The sequence below is a fragment of the Eurypyga helias genome, unplaced genomic scaffold, assembly GCF_000690775.1.
Source record: "Eurypyga helias isolate BGI_N326 unplaced genomic scaffold, ASM69077v1 scaffold43668, whole genome shotgun sequence".
Taxonomy (NCBI): domain Eukaryota; kingdom Metazoa; phylum Chordata; class Aves; order Eurypygiformes; family Eurypygidae; genus Eurypyga; species Eurypyga helias.
In genome coordinates, this window is record NW_010267098.1 from 1 (window position 1) to 26,372 (window position 26,372).

Sequence of the window (26,372 nt, forward strand, 5' to 3'; positions counted from 1 at the left end):
CCAGTCTGTGATTCTATGATAGGCTCAGTGTGTAGCAGCCTTTGCCAGTCAACGGTGAATTCACTGGCTTGCTTCGTGGGCTGGAAGCTGTTCACTTGTGCGGCTGTGGCTGGATAAGCAGCACTTACAGAAAATTCAGCTGTGGGACAGGTTTTTTTCTCTCTGAATGTTTGTCTTCCACGTTGCAAGGATATTGCAATGTTATTTGCAAAACTATTTAATGTGACAGCTTATTAATCTTACTGGAAAATTTTTATTTTTCCTGGGATATTTTTGTTTGTACTTTCTTTACTTGTCTGTTACATGCGAGCTACCAACTCCCCATTTTATTCCATGTTTTTTTCAGACTGATTCTGCTTACCTGCCCAAGAAGTCCCGTCTGCCTGTTCTCTTAAAATCATCCAGACCACTAGGAAATGTGCCTTTGAACTCCTGTGCATGGAAGTCAGTCTCAAAACCACAGCATCATACCAGGGTCCCTTCTGAAGGTCTGAAGGTACACGAAGTACAAAACAATCAATTTCAGCCACAAACAAAGGGGGAGTTAGTATTGAATGAGGATGTAGGTGAAAACCTTCCAGAAGAGCCTGCACAGGAAAGCACATCAATGAGAGGTAAATAAAGAGCAGACATAATGACTTGTAATCCTGCTTGAAATAACGGCTTCTTTTCTTCTAGTAGAAAGTAAAACCAGATCATTTTTACATATGTACAACGCTGCTTAATCTTAGATTTTCTTGGGTAGGCAAATATATATAGATCTTGAAAAGCACCTTTTTTTTGCTTTCCTCTCTGCCACTGGAACATAAACCAGCTTTATGTGGAATAGAAAGTGCTTTGTATACCTGGCATAAAATATGTAATAAATAGGAATTTCACAGGGTGCCCACACACACATATATGTCAGTGTTTAGGTAGATGAAAACTTTCCTTTATATGGTGCCAAGTCTGATGAAAAGTGTCTGTAAGGGGGACAGGAGAGTATAAAAGTACTGTATTTGTTTATGCTGCATAAATAAGTTTTTCCAATATTCCACTGATCAGTCAAGTCATCTGTGTCTGTTTCCAGTGTGGCTGGGTTAATTTAAACTCAGTTGTTGACAAAGTGTCTGGATCAGCAAAGTATGACGAATTGTGAGGCAGAGAACAATGGGTATTACATAAAGATTGGGAGTGGTAAAAAAATAAAAAAGCTCTTAGCAGTTAAATTAAAACCTGAGTAGACATATAAAGGGCAGGGGGAAGGGAGAGAGGAAGGGTAAATATAAGAAATAAGGTTCAATGAAGCAGCAAGTGAGCCACTGCCAAAACACAGGGGTTGCAGAGGCTTTGTTGTTGATGATAACACTGTTGTGCCAAGGGACAGATAGGGCACGGCTGTAGTGTAAGTACTCGAGTCAGTAGGACCACAGCGATGTGTTTTGGTAGGTGCAAAATCCATGGAGAATTCTGAGCAGGGAAGCACTTCTGAACTGGATCCTGGAATGAATCAGAACCTGTTAGGATTGCAGTCCTGTGATTTCCTTTCCACACTGATTTCTTCACCCTGGATAGCAGTTGTACTGCACATGTAGTACTTCTGAGACTTGATGCAAGGGGAGACTGTGGAAGATTATTTTTTGGTCAGTGCTCATACTGGAGAAACTTTTTACCCTGTTTTCTAAGCTTAACATAAAACATATAAAAATGCACTGAAAATCGGTTAACTGTTCATTAGAAAGAGGAGTTGCACATGTTGACCTTCATTTGTTGGTGGGAAGCCTTTGCAATTCACACTCTTAGTAGTTATCCTTACAGTTTGTTCAAGTATTTTAAAAAGACGTGCAAACACCGTTTCAAACCATCCGTAATGTTTCTGTTGTGAGAACCAGGTTTGGTTTTGTGGTTTTTGTTTTTTTTTTTTTTTTTTTTTTTAAGCTATTCTTATGTTATTGTTTTTAGTCACTTACTGCCTTCTGTTTTACCTTCCCCTGCTGTTCTCCAGTTGACTCATTGCTCAAACTGGATAATAGTGAGGTCCAGGTCAAGTTGGAAGACGTTGATCCAGACAGGTGGGACAAGAATGAATATGCGAAGGACAGAACTCAGCAGAATGATCCAGGTAAAGCATTTATATGTTAAAGTGTATAAAAAAAAAGAAATTAAAACTCTAGGTTCTTCTGAATTGTACAAAATTTTAAATTACTGCAGATAATTGTCTCCCTTGCCGTTATTTGTAGGTTTAAAATCTCATTTTCGTAGCTAGTATGGATTAATTGCTCTAAGATTCCAAGTTCATCTTTGAAGGGTTATGCTTTCAGAAGGGCCACAGGGATTTATGAGGCTGGTTTCCAGTAAAAATAATGAGTTGTGTGCCTGACTCTGATCTCTATTGCTAATGTCCTCACTTCTGAACTCTTCTCCAAATTAAATGTTTGTTACTTAATGCTTCTGCATCTAGTTATGAACTATTGGAATGAAGCAATTGAATGATAGAATTTTGCTTATCTGAATTATTTGAAGGCATTCAACTAGGTTGAAACCTAATGGAATCGTTTAATGAAAGTGTAAATAGGCTTAATACTGTGTATTACGTGTTTCTGCATCATCTATTAGTCTTTTTCGGGAGGGCTTGAATAACCTGGTTAACATGTTGTGGATAGAGTACAGAGGATATGGCCAGTTTTGTAATCCAGGGTCACACCGTCAGTTTTGTTTGTACAAGTAGTTTCATTGATGCCAGTCAGTTGGTCTGCAGGATCGTGCCCTATGTGTGCCCTTCGTGTGTGGGGCACATACAGGCACGGAGAGCTTATTAGTTCTCCTTGAATTAAAGGGCAGTGTTTCATTAAAAACTATAACCAGTTTTCTAATCGGAAATATTTCTTCCCTAATACCTGGTTTTATTTCCTGGTTTTGTTATCTAGAACGTTTGCATGAAATCAGAATTGCAGAGTTTGAGTTCATCTAGTATCTGCTTTTTTTCCATCTCGATCCGCAACCTTCCTTGACATCTGTGTTACTGCAGCAACCAACTGGTGGAGGAGGAGAAACTAATGAACTTAAGTGTTGCGTTCCCTTATTCAGTGTGTCTTCCTGAATTCATACACAGGCATTTTCTTGGAAGCATTTCTGTCACCTTTGGAATGACATAGGTAGTGGTGTGCAGCAATCTATACTGCAGAGAACATCACTGACCTTAATTTCAAATACGTTGACCACCCAGTATTGCAGCTTCCATTTTTTCCAGCTTTTAGGTTCTATATGTTTTTATTCTCTTGTGCGTGGGCTTGACTTGGGCCTTCATATACGGCTGCCCCCCCGGCCCTGAGATTGTGTACTGATTTGAAGCTTGAACCTGGGCATTCGAATTCTCCATGGAAACCAATTTGAAAGTATTAAGACCTCTGCATGATCAATGAATGACTCCCAAAAGGGCGGTTCTAATTCATAGTGATCTCCTGCAGAACTAATAGACGGGGAAAATTTAATTTACTGGTAACCAGAAAATAACCATTTTCCTCGATACTTACACGTACAGCCGGCAGCATACCCAGAAATATAAAGATAGAATGTGTGTAGGGATATACAGCTTTTACTGGTCTGATCTGGGGTGATTGCATTACTCATGAATGGCAAAGTCAGCTAAGGGATGTGCTGTGCGTGCCCAGTGAGTGCCCGTAAAACCTTTAACACCGAACATTTTTATGGATTTTGTTTAGAACGCATTTTAAAATGAAGTTATTAAAGCCGCTTTATCAAATTTTACTATTTTGCTGATAATCGTTTTAGAATTCCACTTACTTTGTGCTCCAAGTGGTTTTGTATAGATTTTTGAAGTGAGGAGAAAAAGAATATTTAATTAGAAGTTTTAGGCAGAACCACTTAAAGTCACAGGGTCTGCTTTTAAATCTCAGTGCCTTATGTGTGAGGTTATCACCTTTGTGGCTGGAAAGGTCTGAGCTTCATCGGTGTCTGATTCAGGACTTGCTACAGGAAAAGTAATTTTCAGTCATTTGGGAAAAGAAAGCAGGTGTATTTTTAAGTAGTGTTTATTTGAAAGGTGATAAGGGGGTTGATATGTTTGATGTGCAAGTTGAATTGGTGGGCAAATCATAGGGGTCAAAAGTCCCAAACTAATTTTGTATAGTTTGTAATGATGATGCGTTTTATTATAGAGGTAAATGAGTTCATTTTAGTGCTGTTAAGAACAGAATGTCAGATAAAGTAATATTAATATTCACACGCAAGCCTCATGTTTTTCAGAAATGCAAAATCATCGTAACATTAGCAATGTGGATCTCCAGCGTTCATTAAAAGAGATAAATGAAGAGTTTTATTCCACGGAACAGGAGGACATTGACTCAGACGCCGCATACTCGGGTTCCCAGTGCCTGCATTCTCTCAAATTGAGTGTAATGAGTACAGATGCACTTGATGGCTGTGAAGTCATAGATGATACAGAAGAATTGAAACAAAGAATGAAGAATATGGAGTCGGAGCTTGAAAAGTACAAAATGTTGGTGTTTAATTTACAGCGCTCTGACCAGCTCGTGTCGAGTGGCATTTCCAACATAGTTCTGAGTGACACAGCCGTGCCTGTGGAAGGACATGTTGCAGGAGTGCAATACACAGCTGTGCAAGAAATCAGAACATTTGCTAGTGTGCATCAGCTGATGGATTACGAGATCCATACCGAAAACAGGAGTTCAGAGTCTCCATCACCGAATGGATGGACAGAAGAAAACCATAAGGAGCTACTGTCAGCAAATGAGGCAGAACCTGAAAAAGAGCGAATTGCAAATATGCGTCTTGATGAAGTGTATCATCTTCAGAACAAACTGAGAGAAACATCACCATCCAAGTGAGTAAAGCCATTACTGTTTCAGATGCCTTTTGTAAACAGCAATACCAAATAACAGAGGAAGGTAATATGAAGATGATTTTATTCACATAGGAGTGTGTTGTAACAGTAAAGGCTAAATTTCACTAGCAATAACATAAAGCAACTGAAACGTGTAGTTAAAAGATGCCTTGGAGAACAAAACAGTATTTCTCTTACAGCAGAACTGCTCCTGATTAAGCTCACATCATCCTCTGTAACGATTCTCTGCCAGAAGTCAGGTCCACAACTGTCTTTGCTGCAAAACATCCTCTCTTGAGCAAAGCCAGATCTCCTCAGGTTGCTCTGGGAGCTGGGCTGACCGCTGTAATCTAATTATTACCGATTTGCATCAGACAGGTTTTTTTCAGGTGACAAGTGTAAGAAAATGGAACGTCCCATTTAAGATAGAAATGTTTCCATGGGCAACCGGCTGGCAGATTCATGCGAGCCCTTCTGTTTGTGTAACCACCCTTTATGTATAAAATCAGGAGTTTGTGCTCTAGTTATAACTTACTTTGCAGTTGAGTGCCATAATGCCTTGCTTTGAAGGATGTGAAAGTAGATACATATATATATATATATAAAAAAATTAATGAGTGAAATTTTACAGGATAATCTCCTAAGATGGAAAATCATTTATGGGAACCTGGAAGAATCACTCTTGTATTTTGTATGATAAGGCTGGGAGCAGCATTTTGGCTAGCATATATACAAATCACAGGCATAAAATGGGGTTCTGTAAGACCAAACTTCTTTAAACTCTCTGCCCGCACCCCCTTTTTTTCCCCTCTAATATCATGATTATTGTCTTGAGGGCCTATAGAACAGCAGGAAGTAAACCAAAGGCCTGTTGGCTTCCTTCAGGATGCCTGAGTAGAAGTGTTTGGTGACACTGAGCAACCACCAACATGGACTACTGTATATCTCTTAGTATTACTATCATAAAATGCACTGTGCTACGTAGTACATATGAATTTACATACCTTAAAAATATACCTCATCCATTTTACGAAGGAAGATCTAACGGTGTAAATTAAGGGATGAGACAGTACGGATTGCTGTAAAGTTTTTATGGCCTCTGTGTAGCACAACTGCATGAGTCGCAAGTGGCAGACCCAAAAATGAGTTATGCATCTCTTCCTATACAAATGACAGTAAAAATTTTATAACAATGCACACTGTCATAGATTTTGTTTATGCCCCGTATTTTGCTTGATTCCCTCCATCTTTTCAGATCCTCTCCCCTTCTCCCCCACCTAATGTATGATTCTGCAGAAGGAAGTCTGTCTGTGATAGAGAAACTGGCAGTGTAAGGGGGTTGTCTGTATTTGCAGAATGAATTCAGTTGTTCTGAGTTGAAATTTATGTCCTGGATGTGGAGTACTGGAATTTGGACACTGCAGTGGTTGTCATGGTCTTGTCTCTGGTAATAAACATACAGAGACGAGCAGGATCCTCAGGCTGGGTGAAACCATCAGCTTAAAAAGTCCAATATTATGTTCCTGGCAGGAAATACATAAAGTTTCAGAAGAAGGGACAGCTCCATCTGTTCTTCAAGGGTGAATTAAAAGGAAAACAAACAAAAAAAAATCAACAAAAAACAACCAGTCAGGAAAAATATGTGAATTCTTAAAAAAATTCTTTTAATGTACTCTCGTTTACTTTAATTTGGCACCTTTGCATGCCATCCAGGTTATTTCCAAGCAGAAAAACAAGTCATCACTTTAGTTTCTGTCTATTTTATAAATGAAGCTGTTAAGTGAAGGGCAATAACCCACAAGTTATGCCCAAAAATACAAAACTCAACAGTTAGAGACAATGCATTTGTCATTGTGGTTGTAAAGGCATTTTAAAAGAAAATTGAGTCACATAAAATTATAGTTTAGGAATATAAACTTAATTCACTCTTTATTTATATTTAAATGTTATTTAGGGTCATAAAATTGCTTAAAAGATAATTTCATTTTCTCAGATACGAGTCATTAGTTTATTCACAAGCTCCAGAACTCTCCTTTCAACGCCAACAAATTAAGGAGATTCGCAGTGGTTGTGTCACTTACCATCAACATCTGACGAGCCTTATTAAAGCTTTTGAGGAACTGCTTCAAGCCAGTGATGTAGATTATTATGTTGCTGAAGGCTTCCGTGAGCAACTGAATCAAAGTGTGCTATTGTTTGAGATGCTAGAAAGGAAACTCCTCTACGGTAAGTAGGAGTGTTTTGTGCTTGTTGTCTGAGATAAATCAACATTCTTGAAATTTGAAGGGTTTGGGTTTTTTTTTCTTTTTAGTGGAAAGGTAGCCTCACTTCCTCTTGGTTGCTTTTACATGATTAAAGGGAGGGCTGTCTGGGAAGATAAAATTTTAGTGCTCCAACAAGACTGGATTTACCTTTGTAGCTGTCCTCTGTACCGACACCTTCCATTTTGAGTTGTTTCTCGTAGCACATGCATATTTTAACTGTTCAACGTGCAGTGGGGTTATAGCTTAGGAAAAGTTTTGTTACAAGTAGGCTCCAGGATTTTCTGTTTCAGGAAGCAGCCCAGCTGCCTTTGTTGAGCCGAAGCACAGGATATCTTCATTGAAGGATTCTCATGGGCATGGTCCACAGCTGGTTTTTAACACGATCTGTGTTTAACTATAATGAAAAAATTACAGGTTCCTCAGGTTTTTCCCCTAAAGTGCGGTCGCTTGCCAGAAGGGTAAATGCAGTGCAGAGATTTGGGCTGTGCTTTTAGCGTGAAACAAGAAATTATCATATAGTACTCCATCTGGGCAATTTTCTATGGCCAGTGCCTTTAGAGACTGTAAGGAATCTGGTAGTGAACAGTCAGAAGATTCTGATTTGCACATTATCGACGTTCCTGTGGAAGTAAGTTAAATTTTACATATGCAGGTGACTGGATGCACCAAGAAAAAGAACCATGGACTTTACGGAGAAACCAATGCAAACGGTGCAGACAGAAAATTTAAATAAAAGGGGAGAATGGGACAATCTCTTTGGTTAGAAGGCAGAGAACAATTCATTTCAGAGTTTTGAGTAACTCATGAATTTAGGAGACTGTGGTATTGCATTTGAGAGTTTCTGTAGGGCATAATAGTTGAACAAGAGCCTCCTGAGAAGGGGTCCTAGGAGAAGTCAAGCAGAGAAGTGTTGTCCTGGCACTGAAGATGAGTGCTGAATGGACCGTATACTCAGGACAGGACATTGTAACCTGTACCAGTAAGCAAAGCCCTTTTAATTATCAGTAGGAACTGGTATATTGTCTGAAAAATGGGAGCTTATGCATCTGAAAATGCTCTTGTCCTTTGGCTGTTTATCCCAGTACCTCCACCTATTGTTTGGCAAAGCATTAGGTTGGAAAGACAAAGCCTTAAACATCTAAGAAGCGGGACCATATCAGGTGTTTTATTCCTGGCATTTCTCATTATTTTCCTAAGACACCTGCATCTTGTTGGCAAATAGTCTAGGTGGTTAAGAAAAGCACCCTGTATTTCATAACAGGGAGCTAGAATGCAGTCATCTTTCGTAAAGTGGACATCAAAATGGACATGTGTCACCTGACGGAAGAGTGTGTGACCCATATTGCCTTCATTGTTTAGTTTGAAGAAAGTCAGCGGCCAGGTGATGGGAAGGGGATGCTAACATGAGTGAAATTGAGCAAGACAGACCTTTTTCTACAAGAGCAGCTCTTTCTGACCCAAACAGCTAGCAATACTTCCACAGATGTTAGCTACAAAACTGACATCTTCAGCGAAACACTTGAAGTGGCCTGAAATAGGGACCCTGACCCCTACATCTTCCTGAAATCGGCTCTGGAGGATCACTTTGTTGAGAAACACTCAGGGCCCAGCCGTAGAATGATCTGTATTCTGCCTTTGATTAGATAGTGGCAGCATGTTACAGGTTTTTTTTATATGTTGCTCGTATAAAGGAATTGTATATGAGAAAAAGATATTATGGCTAGTGTGTCATAGCAGTCTAATAAAAGATTGAGTGTATTCAATGATTTCAGTGGCTACAGAGATTCCTTGCATTACAAATGAGAAGACTATGTAGTGAATAAACATTAAATGCCTTTAAAAAAATCCCCAAACCAACAGATGGTATCCTATATACTATGAAAAGTCACTGACAACCGAGACAATTCAATATATCTAACACAATGGTGTTGCACTGAATCACACATTAAAATAAAATGATGTTTGTAGGGTTATAAAGAACATCCAGCGTACTAAGAATTGACTGTAAAGAAGAAACATAAACAACCGTCTGTCTCTGCATTTTCCTCCTGACCTTCAGTTCATTCCCCTGAAATTTCAGCTGTGCAACTCTCGCCTGCCACTTTTGCTTAATTGCACAAAAAATTTAAAATACGGGGAGCCAAGGTGACACCACAAAACTCTTATTTCCTTATTCAGATTAGTGTCTCTTGCACTGAATTGTGCCTGGGCTCACACACTATACCAGTGGGAATATCGCTGGCAAATTCCTGTGTATGCTCCTTGCTTAAGGATAACTGGTTAGTCTGGCTCTGGGTGGACAAAATCCAAGTGGGATGGAATTGTTTCTAGATAATTTTTATTGAAGCAGTAGCATGTACATCCTTTTGCCATATAGCACAATATTTTACATCTGTGTGCACCAGGGCTGTAAAATGCAGCACCTGTGGTCGCTAGTAATTTTTTTTGAACTCCAGAGAAAGCTCTTGCATTTTTGCTGGGCTATAAATAGTTTGTTCCTGTACGGTGTTTCACATTAATACACAGTGTGCTAAGTATCTGTTGACTTCTCTAATTTCTCATTAATTTACCATTCTGTATTTAAAGAGTTTGAGATGGAGGGGAAATAATTCTCAATGTCTGTATTTACTCAGATATTTCTGCTTTGCAGGAGAATCAATAGGTACAGAAGTTACTCTGCTTTATGAATTAGCTCAAAGGTAAGAGTGCAACCGAATCTTTCTCAACCATGCTGTTGTTTGGGAAGTTGATGAGGACGTTCCATGTTTTGTAGCCTGACTCCCACTGATTTCCTCTTTTGGAGGGCTTTGCCTATGCTGCCTGTTTCATCAATAGCCATTTCACTATATATCCCTTTTGGTTTATATCCATAGAAAACAAACTAAGGCTTTTCTCCTCACTTCTCAGCAAACAGCTGAGGGTACTGAGGGGAAGCATCATGCTACCAGGATTGTGCCTTGCATGAACAAACAGAACACGTGCCGTAACAGTCATGTATGTTCAGGTATTACCCTGGTTGCAGCTGCTGGGAGGGAGAATCAGCTGCCTTTCTGTTTCCGTGACCTTGGGGCTGGCTCAGGATCACCGAAGTACAGTGCTTCATTCTCAAAACACCCTTATGCTGGAGGTGAAGAGGGCAGGTGGTGTTGTGCCGCATGTGTTGGTTTTATGCCGGCCTGGGATTCTTCTGTGCTAAGAAATCCTCAGCTGTTTGGAGGCAGCTTGAGGTTCCCCTAACGCGAAGGTGACAGCCTAGAGCTGGAATGGGAACGCTGGCTGGAGGTCTGCTGGATCTCCCTGCTGACTGCAGGGAGGTCTGAATTCCAGCCTTGATACACACCTCCAATGCGTGGCGCTTTGTCACGTGCTGTCGTGTAAATTCACTTGCTTTACCTGTGCCCTGTAGATTTGACACCACGCTCTGTCCTGCTCTCGAAGTAATAAAATAACTTTTTTATTTTAAAACGTTTTATTTGGCACAAAAGGGATAATGAGAAGAACACCACGATGTACCAGCAACTGAAGGATGAATCACCTGTACCATCTGCTCTTCAGAGCTTGTCTGACTTTGATTTGTCAGAGAAGTCATCTCTTGGATCACCTGAGCATGGCCTAGGAGAACAGCACGGCGCGCTGGCGCTTCTGCCAAACCAATTTCCCCCAGGTGATTTTTTTCTTTCCCCACTGAAGATTCACTAGATATTGGGAAAATGTGATAAATAAGACACAAGGGAACTAATTAAGAAATAATGAAGAATGTTTGTCTGCTTCAGCTTTCCAGTATCTTGCATAATCATTGCAATTTCAGTAATAAGGCAGACAGAGCTGACAACGGTTTGAACTACCTCCTGTTTGAAACAAAATTAACTATGATATTTTGTGTCTTTGTTGTTTTAGACTATCATCTTTTACAGTACTCCAGACGGTCTTTAAATAGACAAGTTATAAGGGGAAAATAGACAATTGTCAAGAGATTGTTACATTGAAAAAGAGAGATTTTCTAATTTTATAAAAGCCAGTGTTGTGTTTCCTTGAGAATTGTAAGTGCTGCATAATTAATAAGTGGTGTCATGTTTGACCTGGATAGTTTCACTAAGCACGAGTGATGCTTGCAGTAGTTTGTTATAGGCAGCGATGAAAATTTAATAGCTGAGATAGCACGTACTGTTCAGGAGAAAAATACTGCAGAGTAAACCAGGAGTGTATGACATGGATAAACTGACAAATAAGATGGTGACAGTTAGAACAGATAAGTTCCTGAGGAAAGCTGAAACTTACAGCCAATGGAAGAAAAATTGTAGCGTGGCAAAGCAAGAAGGAAAAGGTACGGTAATGAAACTTGATAGAACAGATTTATTTATTATGGTACGTACTGTGTAAGTCAAAGTCAAATTTATATCTGAGTTACTCTGGTGAGCTTCCTATTGTTACAAGGAAAAATGTATACTACTGGTGTGTCGAGCCTGCATGTGAGCCGCGTTGCAGAACTTTGGGTTTATTTCCAAGTATGGGGAGCATTTTACCTAGGTGAAATTGTTATCTACTACAGTCATGTAGGAAGGAGAAATTTAAGGAGTCCTAAAACTGGACCGCTGTCTAAGTTAGAACGCAGAGTGGGAGTTTTCACTGAACGCAGGGTTTGGGCACTGTATGGAAAAAGGCTGTTGTGGGGTCGGCTGTTTAATGTCTGTTTTGAACAGGTCTCTCATTTCTTTGTATTCACACACATTAGATTTGGCAGGAATACATAGTGTAAAGAACACAGCCATTTACTCTAAATAAGAAGTGGTCTCTTGGTTTATTTAGAGTTATTAATGGAGCATCTGCAAGAAATTAGAATCCTGAGACAACGTTTAGAATACTCCATAAGAACTAATGAGAGGCTGAGGAGGCAGCTTGAGAGACAAGTAACGGACAAGGAACTAGATCAAGGTGAGAATTTATTTAATGACAAATTAAATTCACGTTTCCCACTTAAAGCCTGAGGGATCAAATGCTGCTGGAAATGTTTTCTGTGCTTTTTTTGCATAAGCCCCACCCCTTTACAGTTGGAAAATGCCATGCCTTTCTCTGAGTACTGCTGCATCCTGAGCTCCATCAGCAGACACAGCTTTTCCATGCTGCCTGTAGAGTGGCATAAATACAGATCCAGTGTGCCTTTTCCTTGAGTCCACTGCTTGAAGTGTGTCCAGTACCAATGCACAAATCTTGTTATGGGATACACGAACACAAACGTACAACAGCAGGTATCGCTAAGAGAGCAGCACTCCAGGTACTTGGATGACATTTCGTGATGCTGTGTTGAATTTCATACAGAGAATTGAAAGACCCTTCTAGTTCTGTTATCGGCAGCCTGGATTGATTGTTTTTCCTTTGGGATATCGTTATTGTTGTACTGGTCTTGGATTTTAAGATGTCAGCCTCTCTTAATCCTTTGCCATGTCCGGCCAGGGACGGTTGCAGCAAAGGAAGCCCATTTTATCAACATATTTCAACCAGTATGGAGGAGGAATTCAGTGGAATTAGCTTTCCTGCGCTTACTCCGTGTATGCCTGGGGTTGTCAGTGCAGCCCCACAGCTAACGGGGGTGTTGGAGATGCCTTCTCTGGAATTTTCTGACTGCTTTAAAGCCAGCTCGTGTTTATACACAGGGACAAAATATCTGTAAGACAGAGCCCAGGCCATGCTGTTCAGCTTGTCACTTGAATTGATTGGCATGATAAATGTGTCCTACACAAAATGGCATCATCAGTTTTTAATGAGAAATACCTGACAGAAACTGATGGAGATTTTAACCCAGAGGTGGTTTTCATTCCACACTCTAATATAAAGCGGTGGATGAAAAATATTAAAAATAGCAATGCAGATGCAGAGCCGCTGCTCTCTGTTGCTACTGTTCAGCATGTTTGAAAGCCAAGCTCTGTGGCTCATTTAAAACTTTCCACAGGAGGGTAGCCAGGCTTTCATTAGGATGCTTGTGCAGCACCTTTTCGAGCATGCTGTACCGGGCATACCTTCCCACACTTAACTCCGTTCTTGCTCTTCTTCCCACGTTTCCCCCCATCGGGCAATTGATTAATATGCAATATTGCTCAGAGTGGAAGTGGGCGGTAAATACACATGTGCTTTCCTTTTACTCAGCTTCACTAATACTGACATTAAATTCGTTATGTTTTACATCATCCCCTGATCCGTTTCTCTTGTTGTTGAAATGGAGACTACCTGCAAATGGCAGTTTGCTTTCAGGAATAATTTACAGTGACGGAAAGGTGTATCAAAAGCATCCATTTCATTCATGAAGTATTTACGCTGCTGGAAAGGCATACTGTTCTCGTGAAATAACACACTGAAACACTTCCAACTCTTTTACAGCTTCATAAAGATTCTGGCAAGGGCATCCATTAATGCAGTGAAAGTATATTTTCTTTATAAACTGTCTTACGCCTTCCATCTGTCTTCTTGTTGCCTTAGTGCGTCTACCAATGCACGGAGGAGAAATTTGGAAAAGAGGAAAAAAAACAACTACCTGTTAGAGAAGCTCCTTTTTGTAATTATGTTCCTTCAGTGCTTCCTGCTTCTCTCCGTTTTGAGGATCTCTTTCATGTTATCAGATGTGCCTGTTCTCTCTTCCAGTAATGATGCTACGTTTTTTCTAAGAAATGGGCTTTTTTTTGGCTCAGTGTAAAAAGAAGTTCCAAAGTGAAGTTGAAGCAGGTTTTAGCATTAGGACATAATAATTCAAACCAATTTTTTACTTTTAACTTGGTATCCTTAGTGTGTTTTCCTTTAAAAACCAAGCCAAATTGTAACATACTTAATTGCTGATGAGAGCCTGTTAAATTCCTGTGATATCGAGTTGTTTGTTCAACCAAACTTAATGCATAGAATTATTCTTGTCTGATAAGTGGGTGTATACACACACATCTGCCCACTATTTTTGCCATGCTATTTTTAATATTGAGGTTCTCTAAGTATTTAAATGCCTCTGGGCTTCTAGTATTCCATAAATGACTCAAGTGCTGGTAATGACTACATCATTACTATAGAGCTGAGGTTTGCAGTGCAAGTAGGACTAAAATAATTGCTTGAAATCATTTCAAGCATTAGGCTTCAAAATAAAATCAAGGGTTTAATTTTGAGTTTCCTAGGATTCAAATGTTATTAACGGCGGTTAACATTAAAAGGGGCTTTTGTTTGCCTTTTTTAACCCATAAGTAACTAATATATCTACTTACCTTCAGCTTTAGTATGCCTTTATTTTGCTTCACCTAGGAATGAATATTTCCTTCCTCTCTGCTGTGATTTTCAATAGTTGCCTGTCTTTCAGTCAGTGCTTCCTTTGAACCTTCAAGGTACGCTTCCTTAGCACTCACTTTTTCAGCGCAAAACATAATGAAAACTCAAGTGTATTGCAATTGTAGGCCCTGATGCTCCACTTTGCTCTGGTTAGATGGACCTTTGCATTTACAGAGAGCGTAATTGATGTCAGCAGGGCTCCACACAGAAGTAGTAGTCTCAGTAGTGGGTCAAATTGCAGGATTGTGGCCTTATTACCACTGGCTCTACATTATCCCTTATTATGTATGATAACTAATAGTTATATTCTAAAGCCTTTCAGTAGAACTGTGATAGCATAACTTTTCAAATAGGATAAAGCTGGGTGATGGGCAATAAATTAAATTAGAATCAAGATGAGACCATCAAGCCTTGCCACTTCAAGTTGAATTGCTTTGTTAAAATCTGAAAGGAGAAAGCCTTTTGAGTTCACATAGCTACCTCAACTCTTTAACATATAGATAGTAAAATGCCATTAGTGCCAGGCTTCTAGAGCCTTTGAGTCTTTCAGTAACGACAAGAGGTGCATATCATGGGACACTACATCCCAGTTAGGTAGTGGGTAAAAGCTTCAATTGGGATTACAATAAAATGAGATTACTCAGAGGAAGTGCAGCACATCAAATTGAATTGAACTGCCAGAGCTGAAAGGCATCCTCCTCATACATTCAGCTAATTTTTTTGCCAGCTGGTTATTTCTCTATTAGCCAAATAGTTGACACTCATGTAGTTATCTCGAGCTTTAAAGCGTAGGAGATAGTGGGATAACCAATCAACTGAAAAAATACTTTTAATAGTAATGTTAATTCCAGTGGGTCCTGAAGTGTTTTACTGACTAGAAGCAGGTTATAAAGGGCAATAACAATTACTTGACTTGCATTTCAGAGGCAGCCACCTTGAGAGTGGAACGTGGCACTTTTCAGACAGTACTGTAAAATTACACATCGCTGTGGGATGAGTGGCATAAATACAGGGCATTTAGAGGATTGCCTAGACTGGAATTTGACTGGCTGGATACACGATTTCATAGAATCATGGAATGGTTTGGGTTGGAAGGGACCTTAAATACCATGTAGTTCCAACCCCCCTGCCAGGGGCAGGGACACCTTCCACTAGACCAGGTTCCTCCAAGCCTCATCCAGCCTGGCCTTGGACACTTCCAGGAATGGGGCATCCACAGCTTCTCTAGGCAACCTGTCCCAGTGCTCCCCACCCTCTCTGGGAAGAACTTCTGCCTGATATCTAATCTAAACCTCCCCACTTAAAATTTAAACCCGTTACCCCTTGTCCTGTCACTACAGGCTCTTGTAAAAAGTCCCCCCCAGCTTCCTTGTAGCCCCTTCAGGTACTGGAAGGTGCTATAAGGTCTCCCCGGAGCCTTCTCTTCTCCAGGCTGAACACCCCCAACTCTCCCAGCCTGTCCCCACGGCAGAGGGGCTCCAGCCCTCGGAGCATCTCCGTGGCCTCCTCTGGACTCACTCCAACCCGTCTATATCCTTCTGATGTTGGGGGCTCCACAACTGGACGCAGCACTCCAGGTGGGGTCTCACAAGAGCAGAGTACAGGGGCAGAATCCCCTCCCTTGACCTGCTGGCCACGCTTCTCCTGATGCAGCCCAGGATATGGTTGGCTTTCTGGGCTGCCAGATTTAACATTTATATCCATGTGACTAACACAATAAGATCTTCAGAGTAGGATTCATCACCCTAAAATGTCAGACATCTGAATCTGTGCCCGTTACCCTAAGCTTCTCATGGAGGCACTGGAGAGAAGTATGTCTCTTTGTAGGACAGGGCATCTCATCTGCAAAGGGGATACATCAGATAAGTCGCTCTCTGAAGGCGTCTGTTTCTGCCCAAGACTGCTGATGGAAGCTGCAGGTTGATCAACGCTGGCTCACATACCTAGTCTTCATCCCTGTGATCTTAAATGGGTTCTGGGTTTGTAAGCAGAGGCAAAGACAGCGACTCCAGCCTTATGCTGGACCGGCGTGCTAACAGGTGTAATACCAGACTCCCTGCGTTGCCCACCGGGGATCAGTTTGTAGAATCTAGTGCTCCTCTGCAACGGTGTCATTAAATACAACAGAGTATGAACAGAGCCAGACTGAAATATGGGGTAAACCTTCATACCATCTGCATTATTTTCAGAGGATAGCAATGTCACAGGACACTCCTGCATCTTGTCCGGCTGGAATTTTAGCTGATAGGTAAAGACTGCCAGGGATAATTTTGCAATTTTGGTAATGGTCGCCCAGCAATGAGAGGTGCTTGTGCTGCAGGGCTTTGGATTACTTGGCATTAACCTGAACGGCCTTTCAGTATGTAGGGATAACCTTCAAAATATATAGGGGAGAAATCTCTTTCGTAACATGTTTTTCTGCAATTTTTTAAATTGTTCTTGTCTGGAAAGTTTAATCTTTAATGACCTAGAGATGACTCATAAATCATCTTTTATGTATATATTTATAGGTTCTGCAAACATTTTTATCCATGGCTCAGAGCAGCATAATTCCCTGACTTCTGAAATACATTTCCTGAGGAAGCAAAATCAAGTTCTGAACGTGATGCTAGCAAAAGGATCCAGAGGTAAAAATGTAAAACGGTGCTTTACAGGAGCTGACTGTGACTCATTTCAGATCAGAAAACAAGAAAATAGTAATAGACCATTCATTAAACTGACTTAACCATTCTTGCCATCCCTGAAACTCCATGCTCAACCACAAGCATCAAAACTGGGCTAAGAGTGGTAAAGGAGCAGCAGTAATGCTCCATATTTCTGTTTATTTCTAGCATTTTCCATATGATATTCACTTTCATTTCTCCATTCTTCTTTTTGCATTCCTTTCTCTTTGTACATTCTGTATCCTTTCCCCCCTCTGCCTTCTATTACCATTTCTAGCACTTTTTTCTCTCTGTTTCCAGTCTGAAGCTCTCTAAAAAACAAAAATACCCCCCAAAAAGCCATAGAATAGCATTAGTGCTGCAAATGAAACTCTTGGGTACAGAGGAGCTTGGAAGGTTCAGAAGTCTGCTGCAGAGGGTGACTGGACAGACCAAGTCACCTTGTTTGTGGAAACAATTTAGAAGAGAACAGAACGGAGGGAATCTGTTTGGAAGTCTGTGATTTCAGAGATTGATTTTAAACTTCCCTCATTTTCACACCTGTGAAGAGAGAATATTAAAAGGCTTCCTTCTTCCCCGCCAGGAGAACTGACAGTTTGACAACTGGATTCTTAAAAGCAGCTTAAGTTACAATTAGGTTACAAGTCTCCATGTTTTGGTACTGCTTGTGTAAAAACACTGGTGCTTCTTCTAGTCATGTATTCTCTCGTCTGTTTTAGTGCTTCTTGGTGCTTATCAGTTTGTTCAGGTTCTGCTTTTTAAATTAATATATGCCTGCTTTTGTTTGTTTCTGTGTGCAACAATGGGGTCTGATAACGTCAGGGTTTCTTTTTTATAAGAACCATGATGCACAGGGCATTGTCACCCTGGTGTTTCAAAACAGCGTGAGTATCTCTGGAGCTGGTGATCTTCTTTTCCTTTTATGCCTGGATGCATTAGAGGAAGAAAAGCCTCTGAAATACTTCCTTCATGTTTTGGTCTCAGGTGCTTTCTGTCTAGTCTTAGCTTAGGTTTTTGGTGTGAAAGACCGGTGCTGCACATTTTTAACAGCAGGCTGGGATTACCATTTCCCTATGTTTTCAACATTGAAGAGGAGGGAATGATTTTTCAGATTGTTGAGAGGTGGAACGCTTCCTCCTTGCCGTTTCTTTGCCAAGGTTGCTGCCTCCTTTTCCAGTGCTAAATGTAGGGTCATTAAAAAATCGGGGTCCCCATAAGCCTCTCTGATAGCAGCTGTCTTAAAATGCTCAGTTGCCCCTGTCAGCAATTCCTTGTCCAAACCATTTTGGAGAAAATGGCTTGTGCCAAGGATAGAAGGGCCAGGATGATGCATTCGGCAGATGAGTATGTCTGGGAAGGAGGGGACAGAGGGATTTCTGTGGGACAAAGAGGAACATGGATGCAACATGTCCTAGAACAATCCTACTAAGTTATTTTCTTCCTAAAGACAAGTAAAATCCGATATTTTGGGAGGATTGACAAAATTCACGTTGCTGGTTTGGGACCCTGCTGACAGCGGTTGTTGAAGACTATCCTTCTGACCAGACTCCAAGAGGCATTGGGTGCGTTTGGGATGTAAGGCTGTACACAGGTTTTTGTTGAGCCTTTGTGCGTCACGGGGGTTAAATGTTGCACGTTGCAGAAAATCCCTCTAGCAAAAGTTCTTAGAAAATTGAAATACTGAAACTCACAAGAGCAGCTGTTATTTTCTGACACTCCCTGCAAAATCTGGTTTTATTGAAAAGCGTAGCTGTAGTGGGTTGTGGGCATTGCAAATACCTTGTGTTTCTTGTTTCAGACAAACAAAAGGAAAATGAAAAGTTAAGAGAATCTCTTTCTAAAAAGAATGTGATCATTGAGCATCTTCATGAGGATTATGAATGCATCAAGCAAGAAAATGAAAGGTTGCAAAAACAGATTGGCCAAAAGGAGGATGAAACCAGATATCTGACGTGTCAGATTTACAGCAGTCGGAATGAATTAAACAGGTATTGATTCTGTCCACATGTAGACATTCATTTAGAGAGGAAAATTGTCAGTGTGACAAGCATGTGTTTAGCCATAACCATTAACAGTAATGAGGTGCGTAGATGTATTCAAAAGGCAAGGGAAGAATTACGGAGGAAAGGAGAATGGATTTTAGATTTTGGAACGAAAGATAAGGATTTGCCTTTTAACTTAGCCATGTATTGGGACTTAACAGGTTGCAAACAGAAATTAATGTAAAGCAGCACCAGCTCTCAGAGAACGAGAAGTTACTGCAGTCACTCCGAACTGAGATCAAGGTTTATGAAAACTTGGAAGAAGCAAGAAAGAAGAGGACAGGTATAAATGCAGAATTATTTCTGTACCCTTAGCCCTTGCAACCCTTCCCCCCCTACATACGATCTTGTCACAGGACAGTAGGGCTACATCACCGTTTGTTTCTGCTGGTGTCTGCTGTGTAAAGTAGAATGAACAACTTGATAAAACACCGCTTTTTGTGCAAGAGCGTAACTGGGGTTGAGATGGGAGATATCTTCTGACTAGGCACACCCGAGCTGCCTTTATCTTTTCAGCTAAGCTAAAAACAAATATTGAAGATTCAGTGGCTCAGGCTGGATAAGCTTCACGGGGATCTTGGATATTTACTTGTCATCTAAATGCATGCTGCTGCCTCCTCACAGACAGTGCTTACTCGGGTAGCTTGTGCTTTCTCTTATCTGCATTCGAGGGTAGTGTCTTCTCCCTAGGGCAGGGAGAAGTGCTGGCATTGCCTTCTGAACCAGATCATTTCCTGCCCGCTTTTCTGTCACTACAGGTGAGGGGTAGGAGTGAGACTTACCTGAGTTCTTCCTACCCTTTTTAAGGAATCCATACCACTTCATAGCTGTTGGTATGGTCAGGTCAGAAAGTGGAATGCTGTTCATTGCTGCACGCTCGTTACAGGATCCAGCCAATTTCCCTTTGGAAAGTTCTTGTACAAGTTGAAGTTTCTTCCTTCCTGCTACTTTAAGCAACATGCCCTGCCGTCACTGTATTTCCTGCCTAGCTGCAGCAGAAGAGCCCTGTTGGCATGAGGCTTTAAGAAAAGTTGGCTGAGGGCTGGAAGTCAGTCTCCTTGCAGAACTGGTAATGTAATTAGAGAATAGCAGCACCTTCCTCATGCAATTGAGCCCCTTCCCACTGTCAGGAGAACAGTTTGATTTCAGCATGGAAGAACACATGGAATTGTTTGTGTACTGACCTCCTTCTGTGAAAAGACAAACTCAGCCCTTGCTTTTTTTCAGGTTCAGATTTGTTCGTCTGGTTGCCAGGTGATCACTATTTTTTTTTTTTTTTCCTGTGTATAAAATTAAACTCCCAACTCTACTCCATCCCTCCTCCGCACTCCAAGATTACCTATTCCTTTTTCTTTCCCCAGACTGTGCATTAATGCACTTCAAATTTCATAAATCCTCTTCATTCTCTTTTTATTATATTTTTTCTTTTGGCGTGAGACATAGTAGCTTTTATGGACAAAATGAAAAATAATTTTCGTTTCTAAGTCTTTCGAGGGTAGAAGCGATTAAGACATGCTTTTTGTAAAACCATTCTCTTAATGCTGTTTGTAGTTAATTCTAAATATTGAGGATAAAGCTGGTTATAATTTACTTGCCCAGCATTCTGATAATGGCTAATATGATTTTAATTGTTAAAGTTGTTAAGTACTTCTTTTGAAATTGTTTCAGATCCCAAATGTGATGCATCAGAAGAATTCCGAAAAGATCCTAATAATCCACTTGAGTTACACGAGCTGTTGACTGAAATACAGAGTTTGCGAGTGCAGCTTGAAAGAAGCATAGAGACAAACAAGTCTTTGCAGGAAAAATTAGAGGAACAGCTTTCAAAAGAAAAGAGGGAGGAAGTGGGATCGGTGTCGGCTGTGAATATCAACCCTCCTTTGAATGAGGAATTGCAGCACTGTGCGGGAATGAATGGTACTGTGCCACCCATGGTTTTGTTAGGCAGTAGGACCTGTGCCTTGTTCTTTAAGGATGCTCTTAAAGCCTTATACAACAGCAGCGTTTGGGAGCTGCCTGTCAGCCTCTCAGATCGCATTCCTGTTAGGGCTGAGTGCTTGGGGGGTGAAACGCACACTGCACTGTCTTGCAGCCTCCAACTGGCACTTCCTTTTCCTTCACGAAGAGCAGTAGTGGACAGGCTCTGGGATGGAAGGATGCCTACCTTAAATTGCCATAAATTTTGCTTACCTGGGAGTTCTTTTTTTAATGCAGAGCTCTGTAGCGTTTGCTGAGGGTGACGATGTAGCACTCAAGTATGATCAATAAGTGCACTAAATGGTCTTTGTATAAATCAGTTGTCCCCTTTTTGCCCTTGAGGAATATTTTGCCTTATTTCAATCACTGTTAAGTGATACTGTTTTAGCAAATCAGGGAAAATGTAGTGTTTACACTTGGGGTTAGATTATAGTCCCGATATAGATGTACATGGGATGCAGAGGGCACAAGAACGTTCTCCCTTGCTGCTAAAGTACTCTGCATAGTAACAGCTCTCCCTACTTACAGCATAAAGCCACCTCTCCTACTCCCTGTGGTGCTATACATCCTGTTATGGGAACCAGTAATAATGGGGGTTTTGGGGTCCATAGCCCTCACCCCAACATGCATACCCAAACCTTCTGCACCATACAGAGCGAGCAGCAGCAGCCAGAGGGTTAGCGTGAGAGCTCATGAGACACAACAGGGGTTTTTACCACCTTTCTTCTTTTGTGGGTCCATGTCTGATCAGAATTGTACTTCAGGTGAAATACATAATGAGCGTAACTCTGTGCTGCTCTGTGCAAGTGAGAAAGATGCAGATTGCAGCGGATACCATTTACGGGATGCTACCATTCCCTGTGCTCTTCATACCTGAACACTGAATTACAGTCGTGTTCTCCATCTGGGGATGGTTCCTCGGGGCCAGTCATGATCTAGTAGATGTGGAACAGCGATCCTGGGGAACCTGTACTACCAGAATCCCCACGTTGCATTGGTTCCTGGATAGAATCCTGGATGCTGCTTTTGACCAGTGTCAGGTAGAGTAGTTAGGAGCTGGAGAAGCTTGCCATTTCTTTGAGGAAAGGGTGAATAGAGTTACAACAGCTGAGTTTGATAGGGACCAGCAAGACTCCTAGGAATGTCAACAGCTGAGTTGGTTATCTTTCTAGATGTACTGTGATTAGTCTTTCCTCATAGGTACCTAAGGTATTCGGAAGGCCTGAAGAGGGGAGGATATAGATAGGATCTTTAGTATAGCTGTGGAGAGTGTCATACCTTTTGTGGAGCTAATGGGAAGCTTATATTTATGGATTAAAATACCTTCATCAAGATGCATTTTAGATTTTCTGACTGTAACTTGATTTTGAGAGAAATTTGGGTAGAGGCTTAAAAGATTAATCAGTTACTTCATTAATTACTGGAAGATACCTGGTGTGGTACTAGAAAATTAGCTGTTTCCCTGCTTCCTGAGTCCAAGTGCAGCATCAGCAGAAAAAAAAAAAAAAGGAACAGAAGTAGAGCTACGAAGTATTTTTAAATGCATACTGAGACACTCTTCCTTGTCCTGTTTTTCTGGATAGGAAACCTTTGCAGATGCCCCGCTACCAGCACGAACACGTGCGAGCTGCAGAAACACGGACATTGCTTTTCGCTAGCGAAAACAGGTACATCAGAAGCATCTTAAACGTGTGTGTTCTCAGCATCCCAGACTTGCTGTTGAAGAGGAGTCTGGGGTCAAGTAGTTCTACATGTAAGAGTAAAATAAAGTAAATTTTCTTTCTGTCCCAGGTAGGCACTCAGCCTCTGAAGACGATTTAGGCAGCGCATCACACTGCAGCAGCACTTCATCTTCCAGCACGGCGCGTACCCCTCGTCTTGTGCCTGGGCATCGTATGTGGGCAGACAAAAACGGGCGCCACGTTCTTGGCTTGATTGAGGATTATAATGCTCTGCGGAAACAGATTTCAGAAGGGCAACAGGTTTTAGCAGAAATGGAGATTTCTTTAAGAGAGGTCACTGGTGTGAAACTGCAGGAGCCTAGAATAAAGGTAAACAGTGAATACTCTTCGAGAATGGTCAATTTTGCCTAGAGGTGCAAAATGTATAGGTTACAAAACCAAAGAACTAGGTTAATGGTGCAGCAGGCACCAGTAGCTGAGTAACTCTGTCAGGACACCTCAGCCTTGACAATCCAATCTCGGCTAGAGGCAGGCACCTATTTGTGATTCTAGGTTAATGAGGCTACAGATGAATTAGTTAATTCTGGTCCTTTGTTAAGCAATCTCACTTTTACTTGCAACTTGAAATGAGGTGAAACTACTTGCTTTTACTATGGAAATTGGTGATTGTTACACGGGAAACGATTAAAAAAAAAAAACCAAACAAAAACCAACAAAAACAGAGAGATAAAACCCTAAAATGCTTTTGAAAGAGCTTAAATTAGGGATATATATCAGTAACTTAAGGATAAAACTCATTAAGGGTATTTTCTTGTAATGAAGGCTTGGGATAAACCCAGGAAATATGAAACAAAAGAAATCTGATACACAGCTAATAAAGTTCCCCACTTTCTTGTATTCAGCCCTTTAGTAACCCCAGGTGACAACTGTGCATTAATGGTTGATGTATGCTAATGAAGGTTGTTTCATATTAGGGAAGCTTTTTAATATTTTTCCACTTCTTGGTATCAATTTGAACACATTAGCAGTATCAGTAGCTAGCCTAGAAACTTGAATATCTCATTAATGATCAAATTGTCTTAGAAGACATAGTGTATCATCCTGTCTGCATCGTGTGTGACGCAGCTATAGCAAGTCATGGTGCTCTTGCTTTGGTTTTAAACATCATAATCCTGAAAACAATAAAATATTTTCCTCCTACTGAATAATGTCAATCTTTTTCCTCTAGAATTAGGAGAACTACTAGTGTTCACTTATGTTGATTTTTCTCATTTAATATTGTTAATGTCTGGATCCAGGTAAGGATAGCGTGTTTGGGGTGACTGAGTAAGACAAATCTACCTACAAGCTACAAGAAAAGGGAAGGAACAGTCTGTACATGTCCGTGGCAGCTAATAAGGATCTAAGAAACTTTAACTGCAACGGGAAAGGCTTGGATCAGGGATTTAAAACAACATGCCAGTGGTAAAAATAGGGAAACGCTGGAGCGGGTGCTGCTGGGAGACACTGTTCCTGCAGGGACTTCTAAGAACAGATTACGTCAGTGGTTGAAAAGTGACGTGCAGTGCTTTCCTGCCTCGGAGTGGGGAAGTACACAGGTGAATAATGAAGGACCTCTTCACCCCTATGATTTTATGCTAATACAAATGTTGGAAGCAACATGCCCACTGCTCTTCAAAACCAGAAGGTCTTAACTGTCAGATGAATTAACGCTACTTATTTTTCCAGCTATAATTGGTAAAGCTATTGAAGATGCAGTCTGAAGTTCTGAAACAACTCTGAAATGCTTTTTGTGGGATCACATGTGTGCTCACACAGTAAAATGATGCCTGAATGACACTTAAGGCTCTCTGAAGTATCATATATTTTCAAATGACCTAGTTAAGACACTGATAATGACTGGAAAAGTAATCTCTCTAAGTTTTTAACTTGTTTTGTTGGTGTAAAGATAAAAGCAGTAAGTTTCACAATTTGCAGTTTCCTATCAAGCTTTATATCACTGAAGTTTCAAACTACTTAGCAAATGGGATATTTTATGTGACAGGAGGATTCTGGTTAGATAACAATGCTAAATAAGTATTCATAGGATACACGGCATGGGGCAGGAGCTGTGAATGCTTTTCCTTCATTACCCTGCCCCCTTCTGTATCGCCATTGCTTTGGTAATTCATTTGCTCCCCCTGCATTCTTCCCCTCCTTTATTTCACATTTATGCAATTTCTTCAATTTGGTTTTCTCATCTGTCAGCAGAGGAAAACATTTTATGTGTGTCCTGATAGTTATTTTAGCATTAAATGGAACAGTTTAAAGGGTCTGCTAAGGAAGAAACATCTATATTGCTTAAATTGATGTCTGTAATCATTTGACTTTCAAATTACGTGACACGAAATGCAAATGGAGAAAGAAGAGAGTTGCCAACTCTTACCATGTGGCACAGCAAATCTAGTAAATATAATCTATTATTAATCATGGTTATTGATTAGGATAAATCCCCTCCCTTCCCGGAATTCTCAGATAATGCATAATTCAGCAGTCTTTGTAAACTCACACATTAGCTTTTGTGGCACACCATTGCTGTGTACATAATCTTAAATATGAAATCAGACCGACTGCCTTCAAACCATTAATTAAGGTTACGTTTTCGTAACGTTTTAAGCATCAAATGTAACACGTCTCTAATCCTGTGATACAGGTACCAGACCAGGCATCACTGCCTAGCTTTACTACAGATATTCACACAGTACAGCAGATTTTAGAAGAGGCTGCACGTTTACTGAAACTTCTCTGGAGAGTTTCCCTCCCGCTGAACGCCGTACACGGTACCACGCGTGGCGCTCAGGTACGACTGCGTTTCACTTGGGGCTTCTTGGTGTTTGGGGTTTTTTATTAACTCTTGTAATGTGTCAAGGAAGATGCACCAGGTAGGAGCACGTCACCTGGGACAGTCGTGAACCCAGGATGCCCGGTCTCTGGGCACATGGATTCGGTCAGCTCTCGTCGCTGAAGGCTGAGGCTGAACGTCTGCTGGCTTTCTCTCCGGGTCATACTGGGTGCCGGGGTGTTTACGTACAAAATACTGCATATAAAAGATGCAATCTCTAATCCTGCTACGTGTGACGCAGGAAAGCTGGGCAGGTGGCAAACGTTCCATTTCAGCAAGAAAGGGTTTGGAGTCCCTGTTAGAGAACCAAATTCAATTTGGTTATGTATATACCAGTAAGAACAGAAACTTTAGCAACTTTGATGTCATCTGAGCTGCATTTTCCTTTTACGTTTTAGATGCCTAAGCTGTAAAATAAGATGCTTTTTTAAAAGTGTGACAAAACCCTGAGACAAGTTTTATAACATTTTAACTAAAAAGGATTGCACTATGCAAATGAATGGAAGTAAACTGAATGAGGAATGAATTATCTATACTGTCATAATACCACCACTCAGTAATGAAACTGTTTCAAACTCCGGCTTTAAAATAAATCTGAAGTGTTTTCACTGAGGTTTTTGTATCTGTTTCTGAAGGGAAGCAGATTATTGCTGGGAAAAACAAACCTTTAGGAAAGGTTTATATTTATATATTACAATAAATTATTATATAAATAAAATTATAT

General features: G+C 40.7%; 1 protein-coding gene across 1 annotated transcript; it reads left to right on the forward strand.

Moving 5' to 3' along the window:
* Positions 1–346: 346 nt before the first annotated feature.
* On the forward strand, positions 347–25,606 carry LOC104505535 (CDK5 regulatory subunit-associated protein 2-like; the record flags this gene model as incomplete). Its single annotated transcript, XM_010157295.1, has 14 exons — positions 347–614; positions 1,985–2,101; positions 4,246–4,843; positions 6,837–7,069; positions 9,758–9,806; positions 10,593–10,771; positions 11,914–12,039; positions 16,914–17,030; positions 18,865–19,054; positions 19,270–19,391; positions 20,777–21,025; positions 22,669–22,752; positions 22,877–23,136; positions 25,460–25,606. Coding segments are annotated over 14 exons (2,739 nt in total), but the record flags the coding sequence as incomplete, so codon positions are not given.
* Between the last annotated feature and the right edge of the window lie 766 nt (positions 25,607–26,372).